The sequence below is a fragment of the Triturus cristatus genome, chromosome 3_2, assembly GCF_964204655.1.
Source record: "Triturus cristatus chromosome 3_2, aTriCri1.1, whole genome shotgun sequence".
NCBI classification, from domain to species: domain Eukaryota; kingdom Metazoa; phylum Chordata; class Amphibia; order Caudata; family Salamandridae; genus Triturus; species Triturus cristatus.
Window position 1 is genome coordinate 484,161,129 of NC_140584.1, and position 16,765 is coordinate 484,177,893.

Sequence of the window (16,765 nt, forward strand, 5' to 3'; positions counted from 1 at the left end):
GTGCCCGTCATAGATGACCCTCATAGACGAGGCCATCGTAGACACGGCCGTTACTGGTGAAGCAGTAATAGTAGACATGGCTGATAACGATTTTGACCGCAGCTTTGCGGTAGACGCCTCATTGTCAGGTTATGAGGATTTCCCTGATGTAGTGTCAGGGCTGAAGAGGGAGCTGTAGGGTCTGCCTCTGAGGAACTTTTTTCCAATTGTGTGTGTGTCTCTCTCTCTCTCTCTCTCTCTCTCTCTCTCTGTGTGTGTGTGAGAATGCCTTATCAAGACTCATGGGAAGTCTTTATGGCTGTTCTGCGCGCCCTCTGGAGACCCTTGGTGCGATCTCTCCCTTTGACCTCTTCTGTGAGGTGAAGGAATCCTCACTGTCCTCATCAGCAGAGACAGATTTAAGTTTATGTAGTCCCAATATTAGCCTCATCTCTCTGAACGTGAGAGTTTTTGTGGAAAAGGTTAAACATATTTTGTAGTCCATTGCCTTGTTTTCTTCTACTCTTACATATTCGTGCCAGGGTCAGAGAACTGAAATATCAAATATAATCTTGGATGATCCAAAAAGAACTAATAGTTGAAGAAACTGAGCAGATATCAGGGAAACTCCCTTCACACGATGTGCAGTAGAAAATCTGAGAGGGTGCTGTCGCCTGATTGGTTATAATTCAGGTTTGGTCTTTTTTTCAAAAGGACATAGAGAGGCTATTAAACTGACTATTTCAATGCCATTATAGCCTATAGTGTTGATACATACTGCTTTATTATGGTACCGTGGGACTCACACTTCGACGACGGGGAATGATTCAAGCATGTGAATCTATGAAAGATCCAATATTGGAGAAGCAAGCATTTCAATACTGTTAGAAGCTGTCTGCCTTTTCGATGGGAAGAGATATCTTAACAGTGAATGGAACTTAAACAGTGTGAACAGCTTTAGTAGAGGCATCGTAAATGCGTGCAGCCGAGGGAAGTTAACAACAACAATACAAGTTCCACACAAAAGCGAATAAACACTATTTCGGTGATGGGAACTGATAAGAGCCCCCTTTTAAGATATATTAAATGCAAGAGATTTGACTACAGGTGAAACCTAACAAGAAAAGTTCCACACAAAAGCGAATAAACACAGTAATTTGGCCTTGGGAACTGATAGCAGAGGAAACCTAACAAAAACAATACAGGTTAATCACATGGATTAAAGATGAAGCTAAGATCTGAGCAAAGGCATCAACAGTAAGAGTGGAAAAGGTGACATTAAAATGATTCACCCTTCACAAACTGGGTTTTTACGAGCAGAATGGCCAGCAAGAACCCACATATCTTTAACCACATGATTGAAAAAGTCCCATTCATAAACCCACCCAAGCTGCAATATCCTTAGATGAATAAAAGGCCTTTAGTAAGATCAAATGGTCTTATTTGCATACCTCCCTTCAGCAGTACACACTCGGGGATCAATTCATTAAAATGGTAATTAACTTATATGCATATCCAAAGATGTGAATAAGAGTTAACAACTTCATCTCCAATTCCTTTTTTCTGGGGAAAGGGACTCATCAGAGCTGCCCTTTCTCCCCTCCTTTTCTTCTTGGCCATTTAGCGATAACCCCAACATAAAAGATATTTAGTTTAAATCAAACATGTTGGACATTCCCGCCTTCACAACATACCAATGACAAGCTTGCATTTACAGCTAATACAGTTAAATCCTTTCCAGCCCTATTAGATACAATGCAGAACATCTCAGAAATATCAGACTATAGTTTAAATCAAATGCTATCATTACCATAGAAGGAACCAGTATACCTAGGAAGGATAGGGTATACAGTAGTCATGAAGCAGCAAATCTCCCTCTGGGTTACATTTAACAATATGGATACTGTAAATATGTGATTACCAGTTAGTAGAATCACAAACAACTGAACGTCAACAGAGAACTGTAACTAATTTAAGATTATTTTATACAGAGAATGTCAAAGAAATCAAATTCAGATACTGTACAAAAGGAATCTACAATTAAAAAAACAACGGTGATTCGAGAAATAAAGTGATCACACAGTGCAAGTGGTAACAGTGAAAAAGAAAACATAAGAGGCGATCGTAAAGTGGGTAATAGACAGTGCAGTGGTCTAATACTACAAATGATCAGATTTTAAAAAGGAGAGAATCCATCAATTCTTTTGTTAGCTCTTGGTGGACGAGCTCCTTAATAAATGTTTTTATGCCCCCTAGAGTTAGTGACGATTCGACCCAGAAGGTATTCGTAGGGTCATCAACAGGACAGTAACCAGATTGTAGAGCATAAGTAGCTCCTTAGTTGTTTGACAAAAAAGATCCTGGTATGGAGCCTTTTAAATTAGCCCAAGGGTGTATCCGTCTTGGTGATTAAGTCCTGCCCGTGTACTGATTTTTCTTGCTACTGGGGGCTAATTTAAAAAAATTGCTTCATTTATCGACTTTTCATTAGTTGTCTTCGTGTCATGAATCGGCACAGCTGATACCCTTCTGCCAAACTGAGCCTTGAACTTACGGCCATAACGCTGCATTGGTTAATTTTTGGAGAGCGTTCCTGTGCATCTTCCGCGTTCATGCCTATTCTCAATTCATTTGCCCACAACATCCATTGATTGCGATCGCCTTTCAGTGACCTTTGCAATTTTCTTGGGATTTGTTAACTACGTGCCTTCACGACTTCTTAAAAACTGTAGCCATTGTCCTGATGATGACCTTTATTGAACAAGGTCGAAACGCCGTCGACATTCCAGGGTAATTTACGGCTACTGCAGGATTAAATCCTCAAAGCAAATTATTCATTGTATTTGTATTATTTGATTGTGATTATTGTTTGTCTCTATTTTGCGCCACTTCACGCTGTGTATATATCACTTGTGTCACTGCACTTATCACTTGCACTGAGCACGGTCAGTACACAATTGGTGTTTTTTGGCTACTTTAATTCAGTTGTAATATAGTGCTGTCATAACCATTTGCATAATAATAATGCTTTTTTTCTGAACTTGGTCTCCTGTTTCCCTTCCCTAATGATTTATGCATTCACTTTAATTGCCTTTGTAATTACTGGTTGAGACATTGTTGTTTTGCTATTATAATTCACCCGGTCTCAACTGGGCAAACGGGTTTACTCCTGTTTTACGTTCTTTAAATGCAAAAAATAGCCCCAACATCTATGTGGTCCTTTTAACAGATTTTCTCATACATTATTTATACCTCACGTATGCACTCCTTATGTTAAGCATCAAGTAACATATGTAACCCTACTTTTATGTAACCCCATAATAACAAAGCACCGTCTGCAAAAATTTTCATTTTTTTTTTTCCACGAGAATATGCATCATATTACACTGTATTTCCTTCTTGTTTCTACACTTACTGTCATCATAATATTTCAATAAAACCTTTTGAAATTTAAAAAAACATTTCTTGGTGTCTAGAGTGTGAATCCCTACTCGGAAGATCAAGGGCAGTGATACTCAAAGTATGGCCCAAGGGCCACATGCTGTCCTCCTGTCCTCTACATGCGGCCCCCTGTTTAACAGCAGCACTGGGCTGCTGTTTACTAGATACCAATATTAAAAATATGTCAAATAAACAGGCACGCATTTATTTAAAGGTTCATTGAAGTTAAAGAAAGACAGTAACTAGGGAGTCCTGTACCACTTAACTTTAGGAACACCTTCATTTTTAAAGACATCAGGCAGCAAAAGTGTAAAAGTATGACAAAGTTTCTTCAAAGTTGAAAAAGTGTATTATAGTAACATGCAGAACAGTTTCACCTTAGTACATCAGATTATATCAGTGCCTTAAAAAGTAATTTTTTTAAAGCAATATTTTTCAAACATCAGTTTAGAAACATTCTTTCTGCCCCTCACCCTGACACCAATGCCAATAGTGAACCCAGAAACATGTCAGTTGCACTCTTTGGGTGGCCTGGGTTCCTATTATACATGAACAACATAGTTTATTACATGACACACAGGAGAAGGTTTTCTACAGCGAACAACCTGAAATCATGTATTTCAAGGTCCTCTTATACAGGATAATGGAAAAAAAGGAGGCAAAATAATACAATTGACCAGGATCACACAATTTGATAAAGAGGAAAGCTGGAATTAATCCCAGGTTTTCTGGTTTCACTTTGTGCAATTCAGCTACTAATATGTATGCTTTGCTTCCCCTACACACACACTACTGCCAACTCCCACCTGCACCCCCATCCCACACACCTCATCTGCCACCAATGTGGCACTCTGTACCATCAGGTCAGGTGGAGAATGTATGCAGAACACAAATTTGTGTTGAGCCTTGGGAGGAACATGTTCCGGTGTGAGGAAGACTTCTTCTTGTTCAGCAACTTGCTGAGCCGTTTCTACCATTAGGCAGGACTAGGCGGCCGCCTAGGGCGGCAAATGGGGGAGGGCGGCAAAATACAAGTTCTTTTATATCTAAAGAGGGGCTGCTATAATGCACCAGTTACAGCTGCAGTGGCAGCGCGGTCCCCTCCTGACAGCCTTGGGGGCGCTGGCTCAGCTGCTAGAGCTCGGCCTGCAAAGTGGTACAAGTTAATTAATTGACGTCACAGTCAGAGTTGGTTCAGAAACAATAGGCGGGTCACCGTGGCAGTTCTTCAAACGTTTTGGTGCAGCTCAGGGGCAGATCTCAGGCCTCTCAAATGGAGAGTGCCAGCCAGAGCCTGTCCCACACTACGATTGGAACAAAGGCCGCGAGACCGTAGAGGCTCCCTCCCAGCCATGGCCGTCACGTCCCAGAACTGATACCTGGAGGGGGTACTGATGATATCGCTGCCTGCGGCCCCCAGCGCGTGTCCCTGTACTGCATAGGAGATGAGACGGCCGGGAGAAGCCCCGGGTGGGGGTGACTAGTGCCGCGGGGCTGATTATATTGCACCGCTTGCAGGGATTGGCTGAGCCGCTCATAGACTCCTGCCTCCGGGTGTCTGGACTGGAGCAGGTGCTGCTGCCCCTACTCTGTGAGAGGGGCTAAGGGTCAAAGCAACTGGTCCGCATGGCAGCGGGATGAGCGTGGAGGTCACACACTGCTTCGTCTCGGGACCGATAACCTGCGTGCCTGGATTGCAAAGCCGAGAGAGTGAGCAATGGAACGCACCTTGCCCCTCCGCGGTATCAGGGTCCATGTGGGAGACTGGGTCGGATATACAGACGCGGAGGCTTTATATATTGTCTAACAGGAGTGGCTTTATTGTCAGGTGGCACAAGCGGAGTGTTCAAGGTATCAGAGATTGCTTCTTCCTTCCAGTCGGGATACTCTAAGTGAGAAGGCGGTGTGGTGGTCTTGGTCTCTTCGACTGTATGGCCAGTGTCCGGTATAGGTGCTCCGCTCCGTCCGTCGTGGTGTCGTGGCCAGAGGCTCAGAGGAAAGAAAAAAACAATGGTGGCCGTTTGTGAGTTCTTTTAGGTGGCAATGTCGTTATGCTCTGCCGTCACCAACACCCGGTGATTCTGAGTTCTGTTGTGCAAAATAGGGAATGGTGAGGTGACACGGGAATAGTGAGGGGGGGGTTACGTGGTATAGGGAGGTGGAACGGAAAATAGTGATTTATAATCCGATACGTAACGTAAATTGACCTCCCAAAAAGGGTACTTCGCCTACGGGCACAGCTGACTATGGCCCAGATGGTGGAGTGTTTACCAAACCCCTCCCCGTAGGTCTGGAATCTACACACTCGTCTTTGTCCCCTCCCTGTATCCTCCAACTGCCTTCCCCCCTCCCGTTTCCTCCGTTAAGCACCCTCCTCCCACCTCCCGTATCTACGTCTTCCCCAATGTTCCCTTGTACAGCGGTACTCACCGGCCCCGCCGCAACTCTCCGGAGTTGCGGCCGCCCCTCAGCATCTTCCAGAGGACTCCACCATTCCTCGGTCCAGCGGTCGTCTGCTTCGTCTTCATCGCTTCCGCTCTGGTCGCCGTCAGCGTGCTCCTTCTCCTGTCGGTCGATTCGTGACTCCACTTTCGATTCCTCTCTCCGGGCTCCGCTTCCTCCCAACAACGACGACCCTTCCTGGGCGGGCCTTGCTTTTACCTCTCCCGGCGCTTCACTTCCGGGGTCAGCTCCTCCCCTCGTCTCCGTCGTTCGGTGTGGCCACACGAGACCTCCAGGAATAGTGCTGGTCTGCGGGGAAACAGGAAAAGTAGGTGCTTTTCTTCCCGTGCTTTTATTTCGTGGGTGTTCGTTCCTGTAAAATGTCTTCCCTGTTCTGAGGGATTCTGGTCTTTGTAGTGGGAAGGGGGAAGTAGTCGTCCTCTCTGGGCTCTCCCTCTCACAGTCCAATACTAGCGAATGAGATTCCTGTGATGGACTCGACCCGCCTCAAACTACCTGGCTCAATGCTACTGGCGGCACACACTGGCCTGCTGCCTGGCAATGGATATGGCATTGGCAGCACCGCATGCTAACATCCGATATCCTGCCACCGAAGGACCTAGCTGAAACAGTGTGCCTAGTGTGCTGTCCAGCCGAGAGCCCAGTGCCGAGCCAGATTTGCCACGCTGTGACTCAGGCGCGCAACGCCCATTGGGCTCAAAGGGCTTCAGCCCCACCCCCTCCCCCGTTGTGTGTGGCAGCCCGGGTTGAGATAGCTTCCCGGGCACACACACAGCCGCACCGAGTACTTCACAGGTCTTTAAAAGACCATTTGCTTGCTAACGAGGCTTTGTTGTTTATTCACCCCTTCTTAGAGCCCCTGCATCTCCACTCTGCCTATTGCTGGAAGAATAAGCCCCCCCCCCATTTTTTCTTAGCCCCCCCCCCCCCTGAAATTTGGCTCTAGTTGCACCTCTGTTGTGGCTCCAGGTTCGCTTGCTGGCCTCCCGCCCCTGAAAGAAGTGTGCACACAGAGCCCAGTATCTAGTTACACTAGCTACTTGTAATGGGTGCTATAAAATGGGTACATTCAGAGCTGCCTGCCGTGCCTCTGTAGTCTGAGAAGTGTGCAGTCGCACAGTCTTTCTCTGCTCAGTTTGATCAGTGACGCGTTAGCGCACTTTAGTGTAGTGTAACTGAGTCGGGGTAGGGTGCCTGTGCGGGTTGACTAGTGCTGCTTGCAATTCGCCTAGTTATAGCGCCGTGGCCGGCGCCACATGCTAGACAAAACAACAATATCTCCAGCACCGGACCGTCCTGCCCAGCTTAACAGTATGATCAGGTTACAAGGGCACTACGTCAATGCCCTTAAATTTCTGGTACTTTGCAACAGTTTTAAGATCCTCTTAGAGTTTCTCGTTGCTCTATATGTGTTTAATTTCTGATATTTATGTTTCCCTCGTCTTTATTGCTTGATTTTGCTTGCGAGAATGTGTCACACATAGTCGTTAAAATGTCACTCATAATTAGCCTGAAATTATGAAAATGTCACACATGGCAATCTGAAACCTTGGCAGCTTTGCCCGGCGCTTGACAGCTGAGGCACTATAAGGCGTGACACTGCATTTCAGTGCGGTGATGCAGACCACCACATTGAAATGCGTTAGTCTAACGCCTGATGCGTGATTCTTGACAGGGCTGAATGCATTCATTCTTCTAGCCTGGATGACAGGGGGAGAGAGTAATCAGGCCTGAGAGTGATGGTAGTAAAAGGGAGGGGGCGGCATTTTTCAATTCTCGCCTAGGGCGGTAAAACACCTAGAAATTGTGGCCAATAAGGGTGAGGTCGGTCTCACACCCAGGAGCATAAACCTTTGATGGCTATATATTACAAATATATCTTTGAAGTATGTTTTGATACAGACCAGAGGTGATTCAAGAGACCAAAAGACAGGTACCTAAAACTGGCATTTATTTTGCTGCTTTTAAGATTCCAAAATGCACTGCACCCAGTTTATCGCCTGTGGGCACCCTGAACACATACAAAATCGACACCTCTGGTACTTTCACGCTCAAGAGACCCAGAGTAACAACGCTGGGGTCAAAGGCATTGCAGGGATGTGTCCCTTCGCGTGGGAAACTGGAGAGCATTACATTGTTATTGAAACAGAATTGTTAAAAGTCTGACAAACATCATGTTCATCATGATTCGGCCCGTCGGGGCAAGGGAGGCTGGACTTGCTCCAAAAGATCTGTTATCTGTTATCAAATGAACAGTGAGCCATAAATAATGATTCTACCACGATTCCGTGATCTGCACATCTATTAGAGAATTGTTTGAGAAGGCTACATTCCCCAAACCACCACAAATTTTTGGGTTTAGCAGACTCCATACATTCAGGGCAACACTTCCTTCTTTGTATGTTCATTTGAGCATTGCAAAATATTGAGTTCATTTCTTTGAAAAATGAAAATATCTCCACATTTTTCACTGTCTTCAAGCTGCAACGAGATACTATGCAGGGTTTGTACCATTTTGCCGAATAAAGCATTTAGTTTGTATGGGCGCAAAGAAAAAAAAAACATGCTTGAAAAACATAATGCTGTTTTTTCCCCTTCAGAGAAAGGGTTAAAACCATGCGCCCTCGTAAAGGAAATCTTTCCACTCATTTGTACTTACACATTTCACCTGTAAGTATGTCCTAGCATAGAACAAAACATGATAGCCTGGAGTTTCGAAACTAAGATAGTTAGAACAGATAGGTGTTAAGGTTCTTTCTAAATTACGAGTGATCCACAGCGGAACGAATAGAGATGAACAGTATCCCAAGCAACTGGAGCCAGTTAGCAAAAAGAATACGCTGCTACTCGAGGACGTCAGATGCAAGACTAGTGAGTGGGCAGAGAAAAGTTGTCTCAAAGGAACACAGAAGTGTATGCAACAGCTAAGAATGATGAGGGCACATATGATAAAGTGCTATCTAGATATGAGTAAGAAGCTTGAAGAGGGAATACATATATGCGGGCAGCCAATGACGATTACGTAAGTGGGCAGTGACGATGGTAAGAGAAGGCAGATTGATAACGAGCCTGACGGCTGTGTTTTGGACCACTGAAAGTCTCTTGATGAAGCAAGCCAAAGTGCCATCATAGAGAGCGTTTCTGTAGGCCAGTCTACTGATGAGTGCCTGGGTCACCGTTTTCTATGTGTTCAGGAGAAACCATTTCGTTTTCTGAGCATTTTGATGGTGTTAAAGCAACAGGCAGACACCATCGAGATTTAAAAGTCAGATAATGAATTGAGTCACATTGTCATATAGTTTTTGGATCCACGTTGGAATAAACAGATTGATATGATTTAATTTCCCGCTCCTTGTTAACTATACTTGAAAATGTATGGAATACTGGTTCTCTGTGGACAAGTAAATTAACCCTGGGCGTAGTGTGTGTAGCAGGGCTACGCGGAGTGCCACGGAGTTGGCAACAAACTCAGAGGAACTCCGCGTAGCTAAGCTACGCCCCCGCCTCCACCGACCTATTAAGATATACCTTAACACTAACTTAAAACAATTAAAAGCCACTTACCTTTTAACTGCAGTGTCCAGGGGTTGCCCTCCTCCTCTTCTTCGCCATTAGAAATACTGCTTAAGAAAACTGCGCATGCGCATTGCTCAAAGAAATGCGCATGCACGGGCGTGCTAGCGCAGTTTTCTTAAGCAGTATTTCTAATGGCGAAGAAGAGGGGAGCCTGGGGACGCCGTGGTTAAAAGGTAAGTGGTTTTTAATTGTTTTAAATTAGTGTTAAGGTATATCTAATTGGGGGTAGAGGCGGGCGGCAGGCCAACTCCGCTCCGGAGTGTGTGGAGTTTTGCCTACTCCGCGTTCTCCATGGAACGCAGAGTAGGCAAAACTACGCACACTCTGTGGGCGGAGCGGAATTCTCCGCCCACTGTTAAAGTAAATGCGAGGGACTAGGAAGAAAATAAATTAAATAAGGAGCATTTTGTCTTTAAAAATTTCAATACTTATCACCATCGACTGCAAAACAAAAGAAAAGATCAGTTGATGGCAAATACATTGATTAAAAAACGGAACAATTAACAAAAATTAACCAATTGTTTTAACCTAGTTCTCCTTAAATTAAGCAAGTTGACCTCAAGCACAACATTTTTAAGAGAGCATCTTTGCTTTACTTACCAGAACTGCTGATTGCAACCCACACTGTATCAGCAAAATGTAGTTCTCCCTTTTTTATATTTTCAAAAAGTTTTTCTTCTGAGCTTCCCTTAAAAGGAGGGTCACCACTTAATCTATAATTAAAAGCATTTGACAGTTTTACATTTGTTTTTAAGTACTGTTGAATTATTTACATACTACATAAAAAAACTGGACATCCACTGTTAAACAGTTCAAATGACGACATTTAAATTTTAAGATCTTATGGTTGACTACAGGTTTGTATTTAGACTACAATAAAGTTAATTTATTTCAGATCTTCTTTCAGTGGTATACACTCACCTTAGCTGTTATTTTGCATGATTAAAAAACAAAATAACTGCATAAACAAAATATATAAAATAAGAAAATATAAAATACTGTATGCGGAGAGCGTGCACTCAAACAGCCTTATGTTTCTAGATACCAGTATTGTCAAAGTATTTTAAAAAAATGTGCCTGGCCGCTGGGTTAATACTAGAAATGATTTACTCTTTGGTCGGTTGTCTTGAAAATAGCAGAGAAACTTCACTATATACCTGGCCCCTGTCTAAATATTAGGGATTCTGCACTGTTTGGACGTCGGCTGTGTATATAACAGAAAATGTTTACTATTTAGCTGGCCACTGGCTAAATAGTAGAGATTCTGCCCCGTTTGGCTGGCGACTGTGCAAATAGCAGAACAACTTCACTCTGTATCGGCTGCTCGCTAAACAGTAGAATTTCTGCACTGTTTGGCAGGCTGGGTGCAAATAGCAGAAAACACACAACTATCTACCAAGACACTGGCTATATGGGAGAGGTTCTTCACTGTTTGGACAACAACCGTGCAAATAGCAAAACTTGACTAGGTAAAATAGTGAAATAGGTACTCTTAACTATTTACCCACCCACTGTCTAAATAGTACAGATTCTGTCCTGTTCGGTTGGGGGGGGTGCAAATGGCAAAAAAAGTCACTTATTATCTAGCCACTGTCTAAATATTAGAGATTCTGCACTATTCAAACCAGCTGCCATGCAAATAACTGGGAAGCTTCATTATGTACCTGGACACTGGCTAAATAGTAGACGTTTTGTATTATTTGGCTAGCAGTCAAGCAAACAAAAAAACTTCGCTCATTATCCAGCTGTTGTCAAAACAGCAGCCATGTACATTTAGGCCAGCATCCATGTAAATAGCAAATAAACTTAACCCCTTCGCCGCAGCACGAATTCCGCCGCGGCGCTGGGGGGGTTTGGGGTCAGCGCGGCGCCGCCATGCTCATGACGGAACCACGCCGTCATGAGTCACGGGCGAGCTGTGCTCATGACGGCGTGGTTCCGTCATGACTCCGCCCACTTGCATTGATCGCCCGCACAGGCAGGGAATCAGTGCCGCGTGGGCCGAGCCCGCCAACGGCCGTAGCATGACGGAACCACTCCATCATGAGCACACGGCGCCCGTGGCTTATGACGGAGTGGTTCCGTCACGAGCAGGGAACGGGTTAATCATGTATGTATCTGCAGGGTAAATAGCAGAAATGTTAAATTATTTGACCAGTAGCCTGGCAAATAGCAAATACATTTTTATATTTACTCAGCAGCTGTGTAAATAGCAGAAATGAGCTACTTTATTGACGGTGGCTTTGAAAATAACTTGAAAAGAAACGTCATCATTTACCTTGTGGCTGGCTAAATATCAAACAGTGTGCACCATTTGCCGTTAGTCATGCAAATATTGCACTATTTACCCGGCTGCTGTCTAAACAACTTACATTTTAGTTTTATTATGCCTTGTGCAAATTTCAACAGGTACTTACACCAGGTAGAACTGCAAACAAGGAGTGAAAACAATGGCATCCATACTTTTATGAAAGTTAGAGTTCTGCTGTACTATTTCATTCATAAAAAGTGGTTGCAAAATCTGCACATACATTTTGAGAATCTAATAGTATTTTACAAACTGTCATAAATACTGTTTGTTTGGTTCACAAAATACTGAATTGCAGGGGGTTGCAGAATAACCTACCAAATTAATATTCATTAGGCAGGTGCGAATTTGAAACTCTCTGTGATTGGCTGTAATCACAGAGAGGGTGGCCTACAAAGGGACCTCACACCATCATCTCTATGACTGCATTCCAAAATGAAAACTGCTCTTTTTTTCAAAGCAGTCCGTGTTACTTAAAGGAACCAGTGCTGGTCAATTTTTTAAAAAAAATCAGTTTGGGAAAACTTCTCCCCCCATAGGTTGCCAACATGAATGCAAAGGGAAAGAGGTCCTAAGGGGACCTCTTCACATTTGCAAATTAGTTACCACCCCAAATCAGGGGTTGTTTGCTCATCAATTGTTTGCAACTGCAATTGTAGTCAAACTATCAATACATTCCTTTGAAATTGAAAAGGGGAGGGAGAAGAACCCTTTCATGAACCCTCCTATATTCAATTCAGAAGCAACTGCAACAGTCCTTTTACTAGTTGAAATAATTTTCCCACTAATAAAAAGGGTTTTGTACATAATGATAAGCACTACTGTGGTCACAGTTGTTTTGTGACATGAAGCCATTAGTGCAAAAACTGATGAAGGCATTAGCTTATTGTTCTAAAGAAATGTTTGAGTATTTTCCAGTTATTTTTGACAGACATGGCACAGAATACCATGCCATTACACCATGGACCAAGACATAGCAACTTAGGAGGCACTTTATGCAGCTGCCTTGTGCTCGACAAATGGTCCTTTCTACTTCTTTACGTTTACCTGCAGATATGACTAATGATAAAGATGATTAGAGCCTTTGCAAGACTGTTTAAAGCGGTTTACTCTTCTAGAGGTATGTATTAACTCTAACTCACCAAGCCATAGGAATATACCATGGCCAGATAAAGGATTGCCTAAAGGCTCCATGTCAGAAGACCTCTTTGTCTGAAGCAAATCAGTGCACTCTGGAATTCTTAATTCTGGTTCTGTTCAATTAAACACATCAGGTTATAACACCTGAAAGCAATGATTTGTAAAAGCAAAAATCAGAACTAGAAATGTTGTATCCCAGTGGCATAAAACCATCTAGTTTTTAGGGTGCTTTTATCAAAAATAGAAACAATTGCATAGGCCCCCTTATAAAGCGACCAACACATCATGATTGAGAGGCTTCATTCCAATCTCAGGACAGAAGGAAGAAAAACTATGTACCTTATTTAGAGTTTTGAGGATGGAGATAACTGTCAGGATGGTAGAGGACAATACCTCTATAATACTGAGGGACTTCTGTCTGCCAAATTTAGGCCTGCCAAATTTAGAGTTGTCTGCTGGCCGTGTGGACAACTCTCTACATTGAAAGAAACTGCTGTCATGGGGGGCGTGGCTTGGCCACCAACAATGGCGGACGCGTGAGCGAGGAGCTCTGCATCAGCCTCGTCATTATCCTGTTTTACTGCACAGCCGGGGTGGAATTCTGGCCCATCGAGTCCTCTGAAGGGACTGAGTGGCAGCGGCAAGGCTCGGACGCAGCGAAAAGTGCGGCGCGACCGAGTTCCCGTGGGGACCATGCATCGGCTCTGGGGTGCCGAGTCTTTCAAAATGGACGGGAAGACGAAGCGGCCGAGCGAGTAGGCAGCCCCGGGTCATTGGGATATGGATTGCATGGCGCGAAGAGCACAGCGGGGAACCTTGTGCAGGCACAGCGATTCACGGGTGCCGGATGTCGACTTGGCGAGGCTGGGGCCGCAGGAGTGAGGAGGGCGGGCAACTCCGGATCCCATCCCCCACTACCGCTGCAACGCGGAGGATTGCCTGCTGCCTGCGGATTGCTGTGTGCGGAAAGCAGACAAGGACAGGAGAGCCGCGATCAGCACGGTAATTGGTGCCCCCACTGAGTGTGGATGATCCCTGGGTCCGTGGTGATGGTACTTGGACTCCTGAATGGACTTGAGACCTGAGCGAGTGGCCCAGTGGAGAGGAGCGAGCGGACGCGCTCGCTGAAGGTATCAGGGGTGGGGTGCACTGAGGGACTGTGTGGGGGGCCTCCTGACCTGGCTCTACTCAGGGATTGTATCCTGTGGGATGCTACCCTGGGGACCCCATTGACCAAGCCCCCTACCTGGAGCCTGTGCCGGGGTGACGACTGACTGTTGTTGGGCCCCCTGGGGGAAAGAGACCGAGCTGGTGGCTGGGAGAGGCCTAGGAGAGAACGCGCAATATCTTGGCGAAGACCAGAGGGCACCAAAGGATATATAACTTGGCTGCTGGCATGCACTTCGAACCGGAGTGGAACCCCTGGTGTACCTGCATATGTTGACCTATGAGGACGCTGCCTGGCTCTCTGGGGGCAAGGTTGAGCACTCAAGGGGTGCGGGGCCCTCTCTTAGGCGGCACGATCGGGGCCTTGCTGGTGTCCCAGAGGCGGTGAAGGTGCGGAGGGGACCGGGCCTTTTGTGTGGTGAACTGTATTTGTAGAGGGCTCGGAGAGGGACACGGCCTGCACCCTGCAGTGGTGCCCCGGCAATTATGGGCAAACCTAAAGGCCGCCAGACAGGGGTGCCCCAGGACCAAGTGGATTAACCGCAGGGACCAGAGAGTGGTACCGCGGATGACCCAGTGCAGAGGCAGTTGCAGCAGATCCTGGCTGCCATAGCGGACACAAAGGCGACCCTTCACCATGACATCAGCACGGTGGGAGTGGGGCTCGGCCTCTTGCACGACAAACATAAGAAACTCTCGGAGAGGGTTAAAAAAAACTGAACTAGAGATTGTGGACATAGCACAAGCACACAAAGATGTGACGCAGCAAGTGCTGGCCTTAACGGACAGAGTAGCGACACTAGAATGCAGAGCCGAGGATGCAGAAGGACGCAACCGGAGGAACAACGTAAGGGTCGTGGGACTACGGGAAGGATCGGAAGGGGGCGATATGGTGTCGATCCTGGAACAATGGTTCAGAACTGTAGTAGCTCCGGAGGGACTCGCAGCCTTTTACACGCTTGAGAGAGCTCACAGAGTGCCGGCTCGACCATTGACGCCCGGAAGGCCCCCGAGGTCGGTGGTGGCCTGCCTGCTCCACTTCAGGGACAGAGATTTATTATTACAAAAGACGAGAGCAGATGGCACCTTTACTGTGGACAATGCTAAAGTCAAATAGTTTCTGGATTACACGATGGAGTTGCGAAGGAGACGGCGCTTCTTATGTGGCAGTCAAGAAGGCATTGTGGAAGGAGGGCCTCCAGTACTCCCTGATGTTCCCGGCTCAGTTGCATATTATTCTGGATGGAACTACTCACTATGTTGACTCGCCTCAGGAAGCTTGGGACTGGCTGGAGAACTATAGAAAGGAAACGCCGAGAAATGGGGTCGTGGATGAGAAGCAAGACCAGGGGCCAAAAAGATCCGTGCCACAACGGCGGCGTACTCGCAATAGGACCCAGAAGAAGCTCACGTTGACACAGACGGCTAGAGAGCGAGCAGAGGCGCTGGGGGCAGTGGTGGAACTGGCGCGGGTCCAAACCCCTGTATCGGGTGAAAAGAATTGTGACTCCACTGACGGCTCTGTCGGGCAGGATTTGGACTCATCCTTAACTGGCGAGGAGCGGATGCGTGTGGTGACGCAGGCAAACAGCGGATGACAAAGCCTGACGCAGCTGGCCGCAATCCCGCACCTAGTCTAAAGTCTGAGACCTGGTGCAGCTAGCGGTGGATTGACGGACGGCCCGGATTGGTGAAGCTGTTTCGAGGCTGATGTTATTTGAGACTTATTTAAGCCAGTTGCAACCCCCAACACCTCTGAATTTGTCAGAGGGTCTTTGAGTGTGTTATTTTTGTGGTTTGGATGGGTGCTAGTTTTGTAGTAGCTGCCCTGGGGTGGGGGAGTTGGGGTTGTTTCCTAGTTTTAGGGGATGTTAGGGCCAGGCATGTCACTAACCTAACTCAGAAGGTTGTTTTCCTAACACAGCTGGACTGGGGTCTCCAAATGATTTGAAATGTTTATCCTGGAATGTGCGGGGCATGCATTCTATGTGGCGTCGCCAAAAGCTTCATGCATATTTAGTGCGGAGAGGAGTGCATATTGCGCTGCTACAAGAGACTCACTTGCAGGAGCAGGAGGGGCAGGGTTGCAGCGGCGATGGCGGGGTCAGATGTACTACACAACTTATTCTGCCTTTGCCAGAGGAGCGCTGGTTTGGGTGGAGCGGGGGTGCTTTTCCAATGTAGGGAAAAGCTTATTTTTCCGGAGTGCAGATTTGTCGTGGTCCTTGGAAAATTAGATGGGCGCGATATCGCTTTGAGCAGTATATACGCTCCCAACGTAGAACAGCCCGCCTTTTCTGCACAGCTGTCCACGCAGTTGGCGCCTTACCTCACTGGGTCAGTGTTATTGGGAGTGGATTTTAATTGTGTAATGGATGTGGCTTTGGACCGTTCCCACCCCCCACTCCCTAATGCTCCCACTTATAAGGTTGCAGAAGCCAGGCGGTCTTGGCAGGCCCGATGGGACCTGGTGGATATCTGGCGGACACAACATCCGCTTGACCAAGATTATTCCTATTTCTCTGCTTGCACGACCTTCACGTGTGACTGGATGAATTGTTGTGTACTCCAGACGTGCAGGTCGGGGTGCAGAGCAGTGAATATCTTACCAGGACACTGTCGGACCATAATCCAGTGTATCTTCAGATGTGCTGGTCGCAAATCCGGACACAGATACCTACCTGGCGGCTC

At 46.1% G+C, this 16,765-nt stretch overlaps 1 protein-coding gene across 5 annotated transcripts in view; it reads right to left on the bottom strand.

Annotated features, from left to right (window-relative positions):
• The window catches only part of STK33 (serine/threonine kinase 33), a 1,543,521-nt gene that overhangs the window by 456,476 nt on the left and 1,070,280 nt on the right, over nucleotides 1–16,765 (bottom strand). For all 5 annotated transcript variants that reach the window (XM_085648124.1, XM_085648123.1, XM_085648121.1 and 2 more), the window contains one exon: nucleotides 10,060–10,172. In XM_085648124.1, coding sequence (XP_085504250.1) covers nucleotides 10,060–10,172 — 113 coding nt within the window. The remainder of the gene's footprint in view (nucleotides 1–10,059; nucleotides 10,173–16,765) is intronic.